This window comes from Arvicanthis niloticus, chromosome 16 (genome assembly GCF_011762505.2).
Source record: "Arvicanthis niloticus isolate mArvNil1 chromosome 16, mArvNil1.pat.X, whole genome shotgun sequence".
Taxonomy (NCBI): Eukaryota; Metazoa; Chordata; class Mammalia; order Rodentia; family Muridae; genus Arvicanthis; species Arvicanthis niloticus.
The window spans coordinates 62,941,033-62,955,996 of record NC_047673.1 but is presented as its reverse complement, the minus strand read 5'-3'; the positions used below and the strand labels follow the sequence as shown (position 1 = coordinate 62,955,996).

Here is a 14,964-nt window from a genome sequence, read left to right as displayed (position 1 = left end):
AGACACAGGTAGCAGGATAGATTTAGGGATGACCATAGGCCGTCTATGGGGCATCCTAACACTGAATGAACTGAACACTAAAGAAGCAGAGAGCAAGTGTGGAATTGAGGAGAGAAGTCTGACCCAGGTACATAAACCTGTGTGTTGTTGGTATGTAGCTCTTAGGTGACTAGGGTGACAGATACCAACGGAAAAACTCCTGACATCGTTACCTCCCCTTTCAGATTGTACGCTCCACTCCTGGAAAGACTTCATGTTTGCTGAAAAGAAGGAATCAGATTTCCCCACAGGACCAATGTTATAATAGCAGGTTAGGCTCTGGACAAGGATCAACTGCTCAATTTTTTATAGCAGTAATCACAGACATGACGTTTCCTCAAGTCTTTCACAAGCTGTAAGTGAGAAGCCATCATGCCACATAAGAATGAGCTTTGACAGTCATGGATGCGTAGAGCTGTTGGTCGTAAGTTCAAGGGCACTGTGACCTTAGCTGGTAGACACAGCCCTGGGCCCTTGCCTTGAAACCCTGGGCACTGGCGACATTACCCACTAATTCGCTAGTCTGTGTGTTCCCTTCTCTCAGGGAGGGTTAGTTCCACAAGAACCTTGTCTACCCCGCCTCTCTGAAACAGTCTTGACTATTGTCATTATCAAATCTGGAGAGGAGCACTCACACAAACTATCCATCACTAATTTTCACCCATTAGCTGAGCTCTCAAGGGAGTTAATGTTGAGAAAGACGAGACCAGGCCACCACCCTCAGGGTAAGCCTAGGTTGGTGGAGCTGCAGCATAAAAGGACACTCCCCAAACAGAAAAAGATAATTGAGTAAATCTTCTACTGGTCTGGCAGCAAGAGAGAGGCTGGGATGAAGGGGCAGGGTTAGTCCAATCTGCTTTCTGTGAAGGCCATCTAAGAAAGGGGTCAACGGAGGAGGAGGCCTGGGAGCTTTACAAGCAAGGAAAACTGCCTTGGCCAAGGGCTTGGGCAAGTTGGGGGCTGGGGCTAGAGGAGGCACAGGAACCTTTTTGAACTTTAGGGTCTAAGACAGCAGGCATCCTGGTAGGAGGAAGGCAGAGACAACCCAGAGAACACTGAAGAGACTGAGCAAAGAAAGAGCAGAATGTGTGGCTGAGTGACCAGAGAAGCCCAGTTGTTGAACGAAGTTGATTTTCTAGAAGAAATTTAAAAAAAAAAAAAAAATAGCAGCAGCTACTGCTGGTCTGCGTCCACCCTGTGGGTGTGAAGAACTCTCAGGAGGAATGGGCCACCTGGGAGAGGCTGCCATGCTCAGAGCTACAGTGGGCACCCCAGAGGGCAGCTGCCATGCTAAATGCCAGGAAGACACGCCCTGGTCCCAAGAGGCACCAGAGGATTCTAGAAGTTGGTCCAGGCCCCTGCTGAGCTTGTGTTTCAGGTGCTCCCTGTAATTATTAGTATCACTGTTAGTAATGAGGCTTGCTGTCGATATTAGTGCCCGCCTCACAGACTAGGCCTGGTCCTTCTACTTCGCTAATTTACAGAATTCCTTGTTCCTTCTCTCCAGAGAGCGAACTGTCTCTAAATTCAATCTCAAAACAGCCCCCTTGATGCAGCTTTCCCATCACCTCAGCCTCCATCTCGATCCCTGGATGGATAGATCCAGGCTTCCAGGCGTGCCCTTCTATGGAAGACGAGATCACACATTAGATATGGAGGGGTCAACCACTTGCTGAGTCCCTACTACATAGCAGTGTGTGACGTATACACACTACATCAGGTAGCCTTCTTCCTGTTCATTTCACAAATTTGGGAACCTACTCAGGAGCTGTGGACCTAGTTCTATCTGGCTCTAACCACAGAGGCTCCTTTGCATATGCCAACACGGAATACTCACAAACCTTTATTACAGCTGTCCTATTTCTCTTCTTTTCCTCCCACTCCCCACATCCAAGCCCACACAGGACCCACTGCCAGCATACTCAGCCTTTAGGAGAATAAATTCAGCTATTTATGAAGTTATTATTTCAAATGGGAAACCAGATAGAGAGCAGGATTTCCCAAGCTAAATCGGGGACCAAGCCAGGAGGAAGGCCCCAGGAAGCTTAGGAAACAGATCTAAAGTCTTCACCAGCCATTCATCTACCTCCAGACAAGTCCAACCTAATCCCATAGTAGTTAGGTAGTTTATACCTCTGAAACTCCCCAATGCATACATATACACATACATACATATATACATACATACATACATACATACATACATACACACACACACACACACAGAGGAGGGTCTGGACCTAGACTTGAGCAATAAAAATAAAAATGCAATGGTCTGCCCTGCCTGCACGGTCATGTTTTACTCTTGGATGAATACACTGGTGATTCATGGGATTCCACCTACCACAGGCTTGAGAATTGACTCTTTATGCCCCCCTAAGAGCTGGGGAGGGATATCAGAGGGGATGGGTAGTGAAAACTCAGAAGCACTCTGCATAGATGCCTCACCATTAGATGCACTGCAAGGCAAAATTCATGAAAATCTTGTGGATGCCAAATTGAGTTTCTAATGGCTATCACGAGAGTGGTCTGTGTTGCCAAGGAGATGCTGGTTATCCACATAATTCTTTGGTGACCCAAAGAACTAGAATTCAGTCCTGGCAAGCTTGGGAAATGGTGCAAAAGACAGAACCAGAAAGAGGAATGGAAATAGGTGACTTTGTGCTACTTGTATCTCTAGACAGACAGACAGACAGACAGACAGACAGGGACAAATCAGAAGTGCTGTAAGATTTCCTCCCAGAGGGGGCATCTGTGCCTAGCTGGTCATTTGCCTAGCACTGCTGTTTGGTCTAGGGACCACCAAGGCCCTGAGTGTTACCGGCTTGATTTAAGTTTCTGCTATCTGGGGATGGTGGAACCTTTAGAAGGTAAGACCAGTGGGAGGAAGTTAAGACACTGGGGCATGCCCAGCTTCTCCTCTTGCTTTTCCTCTTTGCTTTCCAACTCTAAGGACTGAGCATTTTCCTCTACTGTGCTTTCACAAGCATGTGCTGTCTCATCAAAGGCCTAAAGGCAAGGAAGCCAAGCAGCCATGACATGAAATCTTCAAAATTGTGAGTCGAAAAATCAGCTTTTCCTCTTTCAAAATTCATTATCTCAGGAACTTTGTCATCATGAATCAAAGCTGACTAACATAAATTTTGCGAGCCAGCCATCCAACAGGGCCATCCACTGAAAGTGAATCCTAGAAATGTACAATTAATCAGTTGTAACAAAATAGGGATGCTAGACACCCAAACCACCATTTTGGGGTTATTTTGCTACCCTTTTTTTTATTTCTTTATTTTTTTTCCTACTGCATCTGAAGTGTGGGCATGATGGTATACCATCTCAAACATCTCTCCCAACCCCAGGCCAACAACATCATGTCAGCAGCTTGGGTATTGAACTGTGGGAATATTTATGTCACAGAAGACAAATACTACACATCAAAGCTTCCTTGACCCCAGCCTAGTCTGGCCCACTCCCAAATCCATGCTTGGTGTATATCACATTATGTGCGCTTTCCCCATATCTCTGCCCAAACAGGTTACACACAGAAGAAATGAGGGGGAAAGATCCAGGTGTTCTTGAAGGAAAATCATTTTTTTTTAAGTAAGCTTCTTTTCTATACAACTTAGAAACTTCCTCACTTCCCAGCTCCACCTTAACAGAACTTATTGCCAGAGTCTCACTGAAACCTCTCTTGCTACTTCTTAATGGGTTTTGCTTGCCAAAGCCTCACAATGTCCATAGCTCAAGTGAAAGTTAAGTCTCCATCACATGGCTCCCCTACTCCCAGAATGGGGAAAAGGATGTCACTCACCATAACCTGTAAGCCACATGGCTGCCTCAGCCCCTCACCACCTTGTAGGAGGCTGGGCTGGCAGTTCCTCAGAGTATAAACATCTTTTCCTCATGTCAGCTTTTATCAGTTACCTGCCTTAGGGCGAAAGTGTGCCAGGCATGGGGCCCTGATGAAGAGCTAACTCTAACTACGAATAACTCATTTGAAGTGCACTCATAAATATGGCTAGGTGATTGGCAGGTTCTCTACTTCTCCTTACTTAAACTCTGTATCTTATACAGCCAGTACCCAGACCCCAACTTTTAGGTAAGTGGTCTTTAATTCCCTTTGCCCCCACATTCATTCTCTCTCATCTATCTTGCCAAGCACTGCCAGGGCAGAATAGACAACACTCCCAACCACCTCTTGGTGAGCCCCCTTGCCATCTTGGAAGTTTCCAGGTTATTTTCTACCAGGCAGGATACTCTGAGCCGTATGTACACCTACTGTATGTTGCCCTGGGACAGGAGAAGGACAATTAGGGAGAGCAGTTTCTTTTGAGCAGAAGAGAAACAAAAGAAGAGTCTAGGTTCTCAACAAGCAGGTGGCTGGAGAAAGGCAGGCAGAACTAAGTGGCCTTGAAGTAATATGACCTTCTGAAGATCCCTTAGCCCACCAACCAGACAGGTGTCCTTTGTGAAATACAACCATGTGGTCCACCAGAGGCCACTGAATTGAAATAGGAAGCTCTGGGCTCCCCACAAGTAGATCTTGAAGCAAGGAATAAAAGCTGTGAATGGTCAATAGAAGAAAATACTCTATGAGATCTCTGTAGCCTTTCTTTGTTTTTTTTTTCTTTCTCTCCTTTGTGTGTTCTTTAACTGTCTTCTAATACTATCTTCTCTGACTCAGCTCAGCTTCTCCTGGCTCAACGGTCTCCTATTTTCAGTCTGCCTGAACTCTTCCCTGCACCAACTGCCTTCTCCTCTCTAGCCTGCTCAGTCTTTCTTCTGCGGGAGCTGTCTTCTCTAGCCTGGCTCTCTGACCCTACGCTTCTGCCACCCAGACTCTTGTCCAACTCATCTTGACAACCAAAGGCTCATGCTTTGGGGGGCAGTGAGCTGACACTAAAAGTACTGTGGCCAGAAGGGGTTGGGGTGGCCCTCATTGGGAATGTTATAGAAGGAATTTAGCTATCAGCGAGCAGCAGCCTGATGTCCTGGAGTCAACAAAATCTTAAATTATTGCTTTTTTTTTTTCTGCCTCTGTTGAGATATAATTACCCCTGAAATTCAGTTTCTTCTGTGTATAATGTTAACGATGCACAGCCTCACAGAGCTAACGAGGTAAGTAAAATGAACTATTTGAAAGCACCTGGCACTTAGCGGGTATCTAAACCTTAATCTTTCCATCAAAGAGGGCTGAACTAGGTATTCTTGGGTCTTCCTACTCCAGTGTCTGAATGAATTTAGATCCCTTCCCGGCTGCTGGAAAGGGAGACATATACCTGAGAGAGATAAAGAAGTTCAGATAAGGTAGATGATAGAAAGGAGAGAATGCTGAGACAGCCAAGGGAACATGCGCAGGTCACCTCTAACACCTGCCCACTTCCATGTTTCCTCTTCTAGAATAAAAAGGGAAAGATGGGTTTGGAATTTTAAAGTCCATCCTGAAGGACATCAAATTCCCCATTCATACTGTGAAGGGATAGGTCTAGATGCCCCCTTCCAGCTGTGGCTTTCACTATAGGACGGAGAAGCAGAAGATTCCAGAGAGAAGTACCGATCACCCGGTCACGGTTCCCCACTCAACGCCCAGCCCTCCTAGGAACGCGGGACAGTAGCCTCGGTGTCAGTCTTTAAGCTTCTTTATTGTGCTAACACTTGCCTCGGAGCTCAGATCTCACACACAGAACAATTCAGCCCTGACATACACCTACCCAGGGCTGGGGGGGCCCTCTGCCTTGGCTGGGGACACCTGGCTTGTACCACTGCGGTTCTGGAATACCAACAGCTCTCCCTTCCCTTCTTCTCCCTGGAGCCCTGGGAAAGCTCTGAACTGTCTTCTGTCGCCCCCACCTCCTCCCACTTCAGGAGAGGAGGCTCTGCCCCGCTTGGCTTCTCAGAGGGAAACTCCCTTACCCCCCGCTAGGTGGCCGATGAGAGCCAGGTCTGCTGGCCTGAACCTGTCCCCAGCTGCTGGCGGAGGCCCCCCACCCCCCAACCGCCTCCCAGCCGGGGCGCAGCCCGGTGCTGCGCGCTCACACTAAAAGGCCATCCTTGCACGAGCGCTGCTCGACCTGGGCACAGTCGACGCAGTCGGTCGGCTCCGCGCTCTTGACCTTGATGTAGACAGGGGAGGGACCCGCTTCGCAGGCAGCGGGGACGGTGCGGGGCACTAGGGCCACGTCCTCGGGGCCGCCGCAGGGCGGAGGCGCGTACTTGCGGCGCAGGGAGCGGCTGACGTTCTGCGTCGGGTACCCCAGGAGGTGGGTGACGCGGCTGCCGCGCCCGCTGGCCTTGCACACGGGCGCCTCGGCGTCCACTCTGGAAAACAACAGGCGGGCGCGTGAGCTGGCTCCTCCACGGCGCGGCGTTGGCACGGCCTGGGCAGAGCTGGGGGCTCTTGGCAACCTCTCATCTCCCGCGCCCCCCTCCGCCTGCCCCATGACCCCTCTCTCTCTCTCTTTCTCTCTCTCTGGACCTCAACTTACTCTCCCTTCTTCACATTCCTGGGCCAGAGACCCTGCAGCGCCCCATGCCACCATCCCCATCCTTCATATCCTGTTTGTCCTTCCATACCCTGAGTGTCCCAGCTCGCGGCCGGCATCCCCAGTCATGTTGCTCTCTATCCCTTTCTAGTGTTCGGCTAGAAGGAGCCTTAGTGATCCGGGAACTGTGTCCCTCCTTTCCTTGACTAACCCTCACCCTGAACTGCGACAAGCTCTCCTCGCCTCCTGTCCCTCGCTCTTCTTTTCCTCTGTCCCCAAGGCGTTGCAATCATTAGCACTGCTATTGTTCTATTTTTATTTCTAGATTGCTTCTAATGTAAGTTATTAGTACTACTGGTGTTAACGCTTCTTAAATAGGCATGTTGAGGTTCTTGCCGGCGCAATACAAGGGAAAGAGGAAAACACGTGGTCCCTGCCCTCCAGGAGCTTACAGTCTAGGTCAGACAGAATGGGGGGATGCATAGACAACAGGAGGGAAAGGGGGAAAGCAAGGAGCAGAGGTGAAGACTGGAGCGGGAAGAAGAAAGACAGAAAAGCCATGCGGCGAGTGGGCAGGTCGACATGCTGAAGTCCCAGCACTCCATGGCGATGGCGGGCAGGTTTGGAATGGGGTTCCCAGCCGGCCGATGGCAGACAGGGGTGAAGAGGACAGGGCGCCGGTCCCCCGCCGTGCAGCAGCATGCATCATGCATCAGGTTTTACCTGATCTCACTAGCCAAGTCGCCGCCGCAGGCCCCTCCGCCGACCCCGCCGCCGACCCCGTAGCCGAAGGCACCTCGGGCACCACCGGCCCCAGCGCCTCCGCAGCAGCAGCAGATGAGCCCCCAGATGCCTACTGCCAGGCAGGCCAGCGCGAGCAAAGAGCCCAGCACTGAGCCGACGATCATGCCTACACGTTGGGAGTCTGTGGAGAGAAGTGGGTGCAGTCAGGCTTCTGACAGCCTGGCACATGCAGGGCAGATGTCGGTGGGAAAGAACCCAAGCCCTGGGATGCCCAGTGAGGAAACTATACGGAGGATAGAAGGTGAAGATTAAGTAAACTGCAGGTGGCTTCCAGCTGCTTTAAACAAAGGCCTTGTCTGACAGCGGAGGAGAGGCAAATCCAACCCCGGACCCCCACCCCCACCAAGCCAGGGGATTCTTAGGGCTGCTGTACCTACCTGAGACTTTCACCTCTACCACGCAGACGCTATAGCCCACATGGTTGGCCACTGTGCACTGATACAGCCCGTTGTCAGCCGAGTCGATACTCTTCAACACCAGGTCTCCGTTGCTCAGGCCTGAGATGAGAAGACCATCAGAGGGATACTGAGACAGAGAAAAATGGTCTCTGAGAACTCCTACCCTGCCCAGCCCCTGTGGAGTGGAGGATGAAATGCCACCCTAAAATACAAGGAGGCTGTATACAAGTAAGAACGAGTCCACTCCACTCTGACCCATACTCCGTTTGCTGAGACAGGAAAATAAATTGGAAGGAAGGAAGGAAGGAAGGAAGGAAGGAAGGAAGGAAGGAAGGAAGGAAGACCCCTCTCTCAGAAAGAAGACAGAGTCACCATTAAGTCCCTGTGACCTTAGGAACTTAACACATTCTGAGTCAGCACTAGTTTGAAAAATGAAGACAGGGTTAGATCAGAGGAGCTTTGGGGTACCCTCTAGCTTTCTTATTCTTTGATTGCAGTGATTATTCTGATTCTCTAAATGCTAGGAGCCTCAGACACCTTGTCCCATCTGATCCTCTCATGCCAGTGATGGCAGTCACCGGTAAGTATTCCTTCTTCATCTGCCATGGAGGTGTTAGGCCACTTGCCTGAGATTTACTACCAGTCAGCATCCTAGCCAGGACTCAAGGCCAGCTCTCCCTTGGACGTGTGTTCTCTCCAAATCACCCATGCTGCTTTTGACTGACATTCCATGTGCACCTCTCTCCTGCCCTCAACAGCAGCTGCCTGGACATGCCCAGAGAGCAGCCTCTCACAGGGGTGCCAGGTCTGACTTGGTACCACTGGAAGTCCCAGCAGGCCCCCAGGTCTCAATCCCCTAACTTTTTCCACTCTCCCTGCTGACCCCTCACCTTTGTTGATGGAGCTGTGGAACGACTCTTGGTAAGACAGCTCCGAGTGGAAAGTGTGCTGTGAGTGGTAGGACCCAGCTCGGTAGGGGTGACTGTATCCACTGATCTTGGCCCACTTGTAGGAGAGGGGCTGAGAGCCTCCATTGGCAAAACACTTCAGCACCACATCGTTGCCCTTTGACAAGTGGCCTTCCGTCCAACACATGGGCACCGCAGGACGTTCTGTAACAAGGCAAGCAATTATAAGACAAAGGCACAGCCAAAAGCCTGAGCCAGGCTAACAGTGGCCAAGCTGCACTTGGCTCTGAAGCCTGGAAAAGGGGAGCCCAGAAGAATCTCATCATACCTTGGACAATGACAACGACCTTCCTGGTGGCCATGGTGGCCTTCTTCACCTTGCACTCATAGGTTGCCGTGTCAGATACCTGCAGGTCCACAAGGTTGATGGAGGCATCGTACTGGCTAGGGTCTGAGGCTGCAAAGCGGACCCTCTGCTGCAGATGGGGGAGGTTGCCATGACTGATCCTCTTGTCTTGATAAGAAAGAAACTGTGAAACAGAGAAGAAAACAGCTGTTGAGAGAAACGGAGCCAAGGAAGGTTGTCTGAGTTGTGTGGGCAATTCACTGACCTTCTCTAAGACTCAGTTTTCTCAACTGAAAATGAGCGTGCTGACCTTTTACCGACTGATTGTGCAGATGGGATTAGATATTCTGGAGGAATGTAAAGTCAGACGGGGAACTTCTAAAGGCAGGGCACACATTCAATCTCCACCCACCTTGATATGGGGTAGAAGGAGGTAGAGAGACTGGCTGGCCTGACTCCCAGTTGGATGGCTCTTATCCCTGGTGCCTCAATCCCTGAGAGATCTTGGAGGAAGTTCAAGGCCCTGGTTTCCTCCTTTGCCTTCCTTCTCCCTCAGGATATTTGCTTCCCATCACCACGTTGATGTCACAGAGTACAGAGAACCCTTACCACATTCTCCTTATGTGAGGGTTCTGAGTTGACTTGCGTCCACTCAATGCCCAGACCACTGGGACCATAATCTTCTGGATCCAGGACAAAGGGGCAGCCTAGCCTCACGCCGTCACCTTCTGCCAGGTACAAGACCTCCTGGACATCCCCGCTGATCCTTATAGCAGACAACAGAGCTGGTGGAGGGTAAAGCAGGTAGAACAAGAGAACAGAAACAATGCTTAGTAGTCAGTCTCCACCACACTGCTACCTGCCAACTGGAGCTCAATGGGGCTTCCATAGGAATGAGGAACTGTGGGACTGTGTAAGCATGTGTATGCATGTGTGTGTGTTCGCACGCCCACGTGTGCATGTGCGTGTGCATGTGTGTGTGTGTGTGTGTGTGTGTGTGTGTGTGTGTGTGTGTACTGGCATAAGCAATACTTACATTGTTTGTCTGTTTATTCATATGGCAGTCTCTGGGCATCCTTGTGAACTTGTGTATATATTCTAGACTTGTGTAGAGCATTTGAGTATTGTTTACATATGCACAGCTCTTGTGTTGTACTTGCATATATACATAATTGTACATTTGCATATATATACATATATATGTATATATACACACACATATATACTCTATTGTGCATCTTATGTCTATGAGTCTTTGTAGCTAAAAAGATGTTCATGCACATGACCATATAGGATATCTACCTTTATATTTACATGATAGTGTGGGCGTGTGTGTGTGTGTGTGTGTGTGTGTGTATGTGTGTGTGTGAAACACCCAGAGTTGTTAGATGTTTTATTGGAAGAAACAGGCTATTTAAAAGCCACCTGCATAGGCTGGGGTTAGGCCCTATCTGGGTCAAAGCGAAGTGCTCTAGCCAGAAGCAGAAGAGTGGATGTTGTGATTCTGGGTTTCTTTCCATCCTGAAAAGCAATTGTGTATGCTGGGGTGGTGGTGGTGGTGGTGGTGGTGGTGGTGGTGGTGGTGGTGGTGTGTATATATGTGTGGTGTATGATAATGTCACTGAGTGTTCTAAGTGACAATATGTGCCTTTGATTGACATTGGGCAGCTCTAGCCTATAGCCTGGCCTTGTTCACGTGTATGTCTTTGTCTATGGCTGGTTTTTTTTGTTTGTTTGTTTGGTTGGTTGATTGGTTGGTTGGTTGATTTTTTGGTAGAGTGATCCTTGTGTATACCATTGTAGACTGTGTGTCCTCCTCCTTGTGTGACCGTGTGGTTCCAGTATAGCTGCTCTCACTTGCTTGCTCCCCCAGGGCCCCTCCTGCCACTGAGTCAGAGCAGGAGCCCAAGGTTTGGAGCCAGGATCAGGAAGCTCAGGACTGAGCTCCTCCCCCTCCCTCCCTCCCCTGAAGCTTCAGGCAAGCCCTGGCCCCAACCGGTTAGACCTAGAGAAGAATAAGGGGGGAGTGAACCCAGGGCTCCACCCTAGACACTCAGCTCCCTACCTCCAGACTCTGAAGCACTCCTTCTACAAAGCCCTCACCAAGCTTGTCTATGGATGACCCATTCTAATGAACATCCTCTTTGGGGATCCCAAAGCCAAATCTCAGGAAGTCTCTACCTCTCTCTCTCTCTCTCTCTCTCTCTCTCTCTCTCTCTCTCTCTCTCACACACACACACACACACACACACACACACACACACACACACACACACACCACACACACTTATACACACCTTCCTGGGCAAAACAAATAGATACAAGCATGTTCTTTCAAGCCCTCAAAATGTGAATATATGCCAATACAGTCTCCTCATTCTTACAGGAAAAAAACTATTGAATCTATACACAGACACACATTTACAGGCAAACAGAGTCCACATTAGGCTAGGACACACCCACTGCATGCTCTCGTGGCTTCCTGCACGTCTATTCAAGACCAGACACATCTGCAGAAGCCCTGAGTTCCAAGTATAGCCTGACTCTGGAGAAGCTAGCAAGGGCCTTACACGTCCCCCAATATCTTAGGCGGCACTGGAACTGCCCCTCTAAACTAAGGCCAGCCCCCATACATTCTACACCTGAAAAGACTCCAGCTTGACCTCGAACAGGCAGCTTAGTTTCTGGGACTCTAACGGGACCTGGAGATGCCTCCTCCAGCCTTAGGCCAAAAGAATAGCAGCTCATTCCTAAGATAAGGATCCTAATGCTGTCTGCCAGATCCTGGGGCGTTGAGAATCTAGGGATGAGCCAGAAGTCTGCTGAGAGCAGAGGCTCCACCCTGGGGATGAGCCACTGGAAACAGCTGACAACAGGGAGAATTCCCTTTCCCTGCATCACGGAGGTCAGCCAGGAGGAGGGTAAGAAGTCAGAGAAAGGGGTTTGGGGTAGAAGGGACAAGCTAGAACAGAATGCTTCTACCCTGCACTAGGCTGTATTGCTTCAATTGTGGTAGGCTGTGCCTACCATAAGCCAAAGAGCCTCACCCCAGCTCCTCAGTCTCCTTCTCCGTAGATGTTTCCTCGGCTCCTCCCAAGGGTTCCAAGTGTTTTTTGTACCTCCTCCCACCCCTTTGGCATATCACTCTGGTTTATCTTGCTGTGACACCAGGAAAAGATTCTCAGGGAATTTAAGAGAAAAGGGAGGCTTATGTAGAGGGAAGAATCGGGGTGAAGCCAACAGTGTAGGAAAGAGCGCTGGGTAAGAAGACTTAAGGACAGAGGAACAGGTGGTTGTCCCTTATAAAGTCTCCAGGGCTGGCTAACCTCTGTGGGGAAAGTCGCCTCAGTAAGTGTCTGTTCTCGGCTAAGAAACCTATTCTGAATTTTTGAGCTAATTTCAAACTGACGGGGGGAAAGAGAGGACAAGGGGAGCTCAGAGAAAGTTCTGGCGCATGGCTCCATGCAGCAAGCATCTAGCCCACATACCCTCACACATACAGCACACATGGAGATGCCCCAGCTCTCCTGGCACAGCCACGGCTCCTTAAGTGGGCACTGCCTGAGGGGCTTTCAGCAGACAAAGGGAGCAGCAGGCATTTTGCCAAAAATTCAGTCATCTCACACACACATACACACAGAGGCACGCATAGCGCCACACACAGAAACAGGATGAAACAGCCCCCTCCCCTCTCACCTTCTTCAGATACGTCATCCTACATCTTGACCCCCCTCCCCCCAGGAGGGGCTCCACGCTATTTTCTGCAATACTCAGTAGAGTGTCCCTTGCCAGGACTTGCCCAATCCCAGGCAGGCCTCCATAGTATTCAAAGCTGAGCCCTGCCTTCCACGATGCCCCAGAGAAGTGAAGGGGCTCTGGGAGCCTACCATCCTCCCTGTCCACATCTTCTCAGCCTCATCCCAGAAGAGGCAAAACCTGTGGGCTCTTGTAGCACACAGGACCCAGAGCAGAGGTCCCAGGCCTGGGTTCTTACTAGCTATAATGGAAGCAACGCAGCATGTGGAGCCCTTTCAAAGCAGACAGCTTTCCCCACACAATGCTCTGGCTTGAGAGGGCTGGTCCTTCCACTGGGAAGAGCACACAGACTGTCTAAAGGAAACAGATCATTGACAGGCTCCTCCTCAGCCCCCACCCAGAGCTGCTGCTCACCTGACTTGTACCCCACCTTCAATTCCCACAACAAAACTCCGGATCTCCAAGCAAGCCCTGTCTCCAGCTCCCAGCGTGGAAACAGCACAAAACGCACCTTGCACACAGTATATGAGCTACACAGGTTGTCAATTGCCATGAAGATCTGTTCCAAAGCCTCTGTACACAGACACTGCCCCAAGCCTTCAGGTATGAGCTCTCCTGGGGAGAAGCCCCCTTGACAGTGTCTAAATCAGTATCAGCAAAGTGACGGTAGATAGTCCCTTCCAGTGCCTCTTACATCATCTGTAAGGCTCCTCTGTGAACCCACGAGCATCCCTGACCTTCAGCGTAATTCTGGGTATTCCTGCCCCTGCCCAGCCCCATACCTGGGCTCAGGCACACAAGTAGTAGATGGAATGCTCCTCGAACTCCCATGTCTCTAGGCTTGGTCTTTCCTCCGCCTGAGCTGGGCTCCAGTGGGCTGGTGGTGGTGGGTGGAAGGGGCAGGTGGAGGGAGGGGGAGCGGAGGGCCCAGACACTGCCCGGGGTGGCAGGAAGGTGCAATGAGTGCCAGGCTGAGGAACAGCCGGAGTTATTTCTATAGGAGGGAGGGGGCCTGGTCCCCGCCTTGGGGAGGAGCCCAAGTGGCCCTAATTAGCAGGGTGACAGGATGGCCTACCCAGGCATTACCCAGCCCTCACCCAAGCTCTTCCCTGTCCCAAGAGTGGTGCAGGGCGACCAGCGGGACTTGTAATTAGGCCCCTGTTAAACCTCCACTTCCTTCTGGCCAAGTCCTTGGGGTGACAACAGTTGCCCCATTTTCCAGCGTCCACGGAGCTCCTGTCACCACTCATTCTCTGCCTCCTTCCCTGGGGGAAGTGGGAAAGAGGAAGAAGAAGCCAGATTTCGAGAGGAAGGATGGTCAGCATTTGAAGAGTTAACATTGACCAAAGACATCCCTAGTCTCACACACCCACCCATTGCAGACCCAGATTTCCAGGGTTCCAATCCCTTCAAGCATTCCTTGCTCTCCAGGTCAGGTCTAAAAGATAGTGTATCAGAGAAAGGATCCCTCTGCTGTGCTGGGCCTTGGAAGGAAAGCCCAGGTAACAGGAGGCACAGGAATGTAGCCTTTCTCCATCCCTTTAAAGGGAATGAAGCTCCTGAGCTGAAAGAGGGAAAGAAGGGGTGTGTGTAAGAATAGGGTCTTCCCACGCTATTGTTTCTCCATCCTTGCTGGCACAAAGGTCATCCCCAAGTTCAAGGATCCCGGAGAGCAGGAAGTGCTATGATGGGTTTGCCTCCCACACAAACCTCTGTCAGTTCACTGAGGCCTGAAGAAGAGGGATCAGGCATATGGAGGGAGTGAGGGACTGACTGTGCACCATAAGAGAATGTTTGAGGTAGGCAGGACAGGAGGTCATGTGAGCGTGTACACCTCTCATGGGGATGCAGGTTGGAGAAGGACTGAGCCCCTCTGTGTGCTTTATTCTGGGATTTCTTGGTATCTCAGCCAGGTCCTAAAGGTGTAATGTAGGCCCAGTGTTAATAGGAGTCAGAATCCCCTAAGAACAAAAATCCTCAAATGGACTGTCTACTGGGCAGTCAGCCATCACAGTGACTAAGCCGACACAGTTCTAGGCACAGTGGGAGGATCTTGGACAGCAGAAGGGTGAAGGCCAGCCACTGTTGGTTGATGCATGCATTCAGGACAGTTCCTTAACCTTCTCCGGATTTCAGGACTATCCAATAGGATGCAAATTATCTGGAGCCTCATTCAACAGCTTGGGCCCTTAGGAAGCCTTTTCCACTACTGACCTGGGGCTCAGGAAGGGCAG

General features: G+C 50.5%; 1 protein-coding gene across 1 annotated transcript; it reads right to left on the bottom strand.

Moving 5' to 3' along the window:
- Window positions 1-5,658: 5,658 nt before the first annotated feature.
- Window positions 5,659-13,768, bottom strand: Vsig8 (V-set and immunoglobulin domain containing 8). The gene is made up of 7 exons (XM_034520625.3): window positions 13,513-13,768; window positions 9,584-9,759; window positions 8,957-9,158; window positions 8,611-8,832; window positions 7,700-7,819; window positions 7,242-7,443; window positions 5,659-6,354 (listed from the first exon to the last, which is right to left on the bottom strand). The coding sequence occupies exons 1-7, from the start codon at window positions 13,559-13,561 to the stop codon at window positions 6,069-6,071; spliced, it is 1,257 nt and encodes a 418-aa protein (XP_034376516.1). The 5' UTR covers window positions 13,562-13,768; the 3' UTR covers window positions 5,659-6,068.
- Between the last annotated feature and the right edge of the window lie 1,196 nt (window positions 13,769-14,964).

Excerpts from the sequence above, each read along its gene's own strand:
- Vsig8 (XM_034520625.3), bottom strand. The coding sequence starts at position 13,561 with ATGGGAGTTCGAGGAGCATTCCATCTACTACTTGTGTGCCTGAGCCCA. Across the intron at positions 9,760-13,512 it reads ACTTGTGTGCCTGAGCCCAG|CTCTGTTGTCTGCTATAAGG; the intron begins GTATGGGGCTGG and ends ACCCTCCACCAG. Across the intron at positions 7,820-8,610 it reads CCACAGCTCCATCAACAAAG|GCCTGAGCAACGGAGACCTG; the intron begins GTGAGGGGTCAG and ends TTCTCATCTCAG.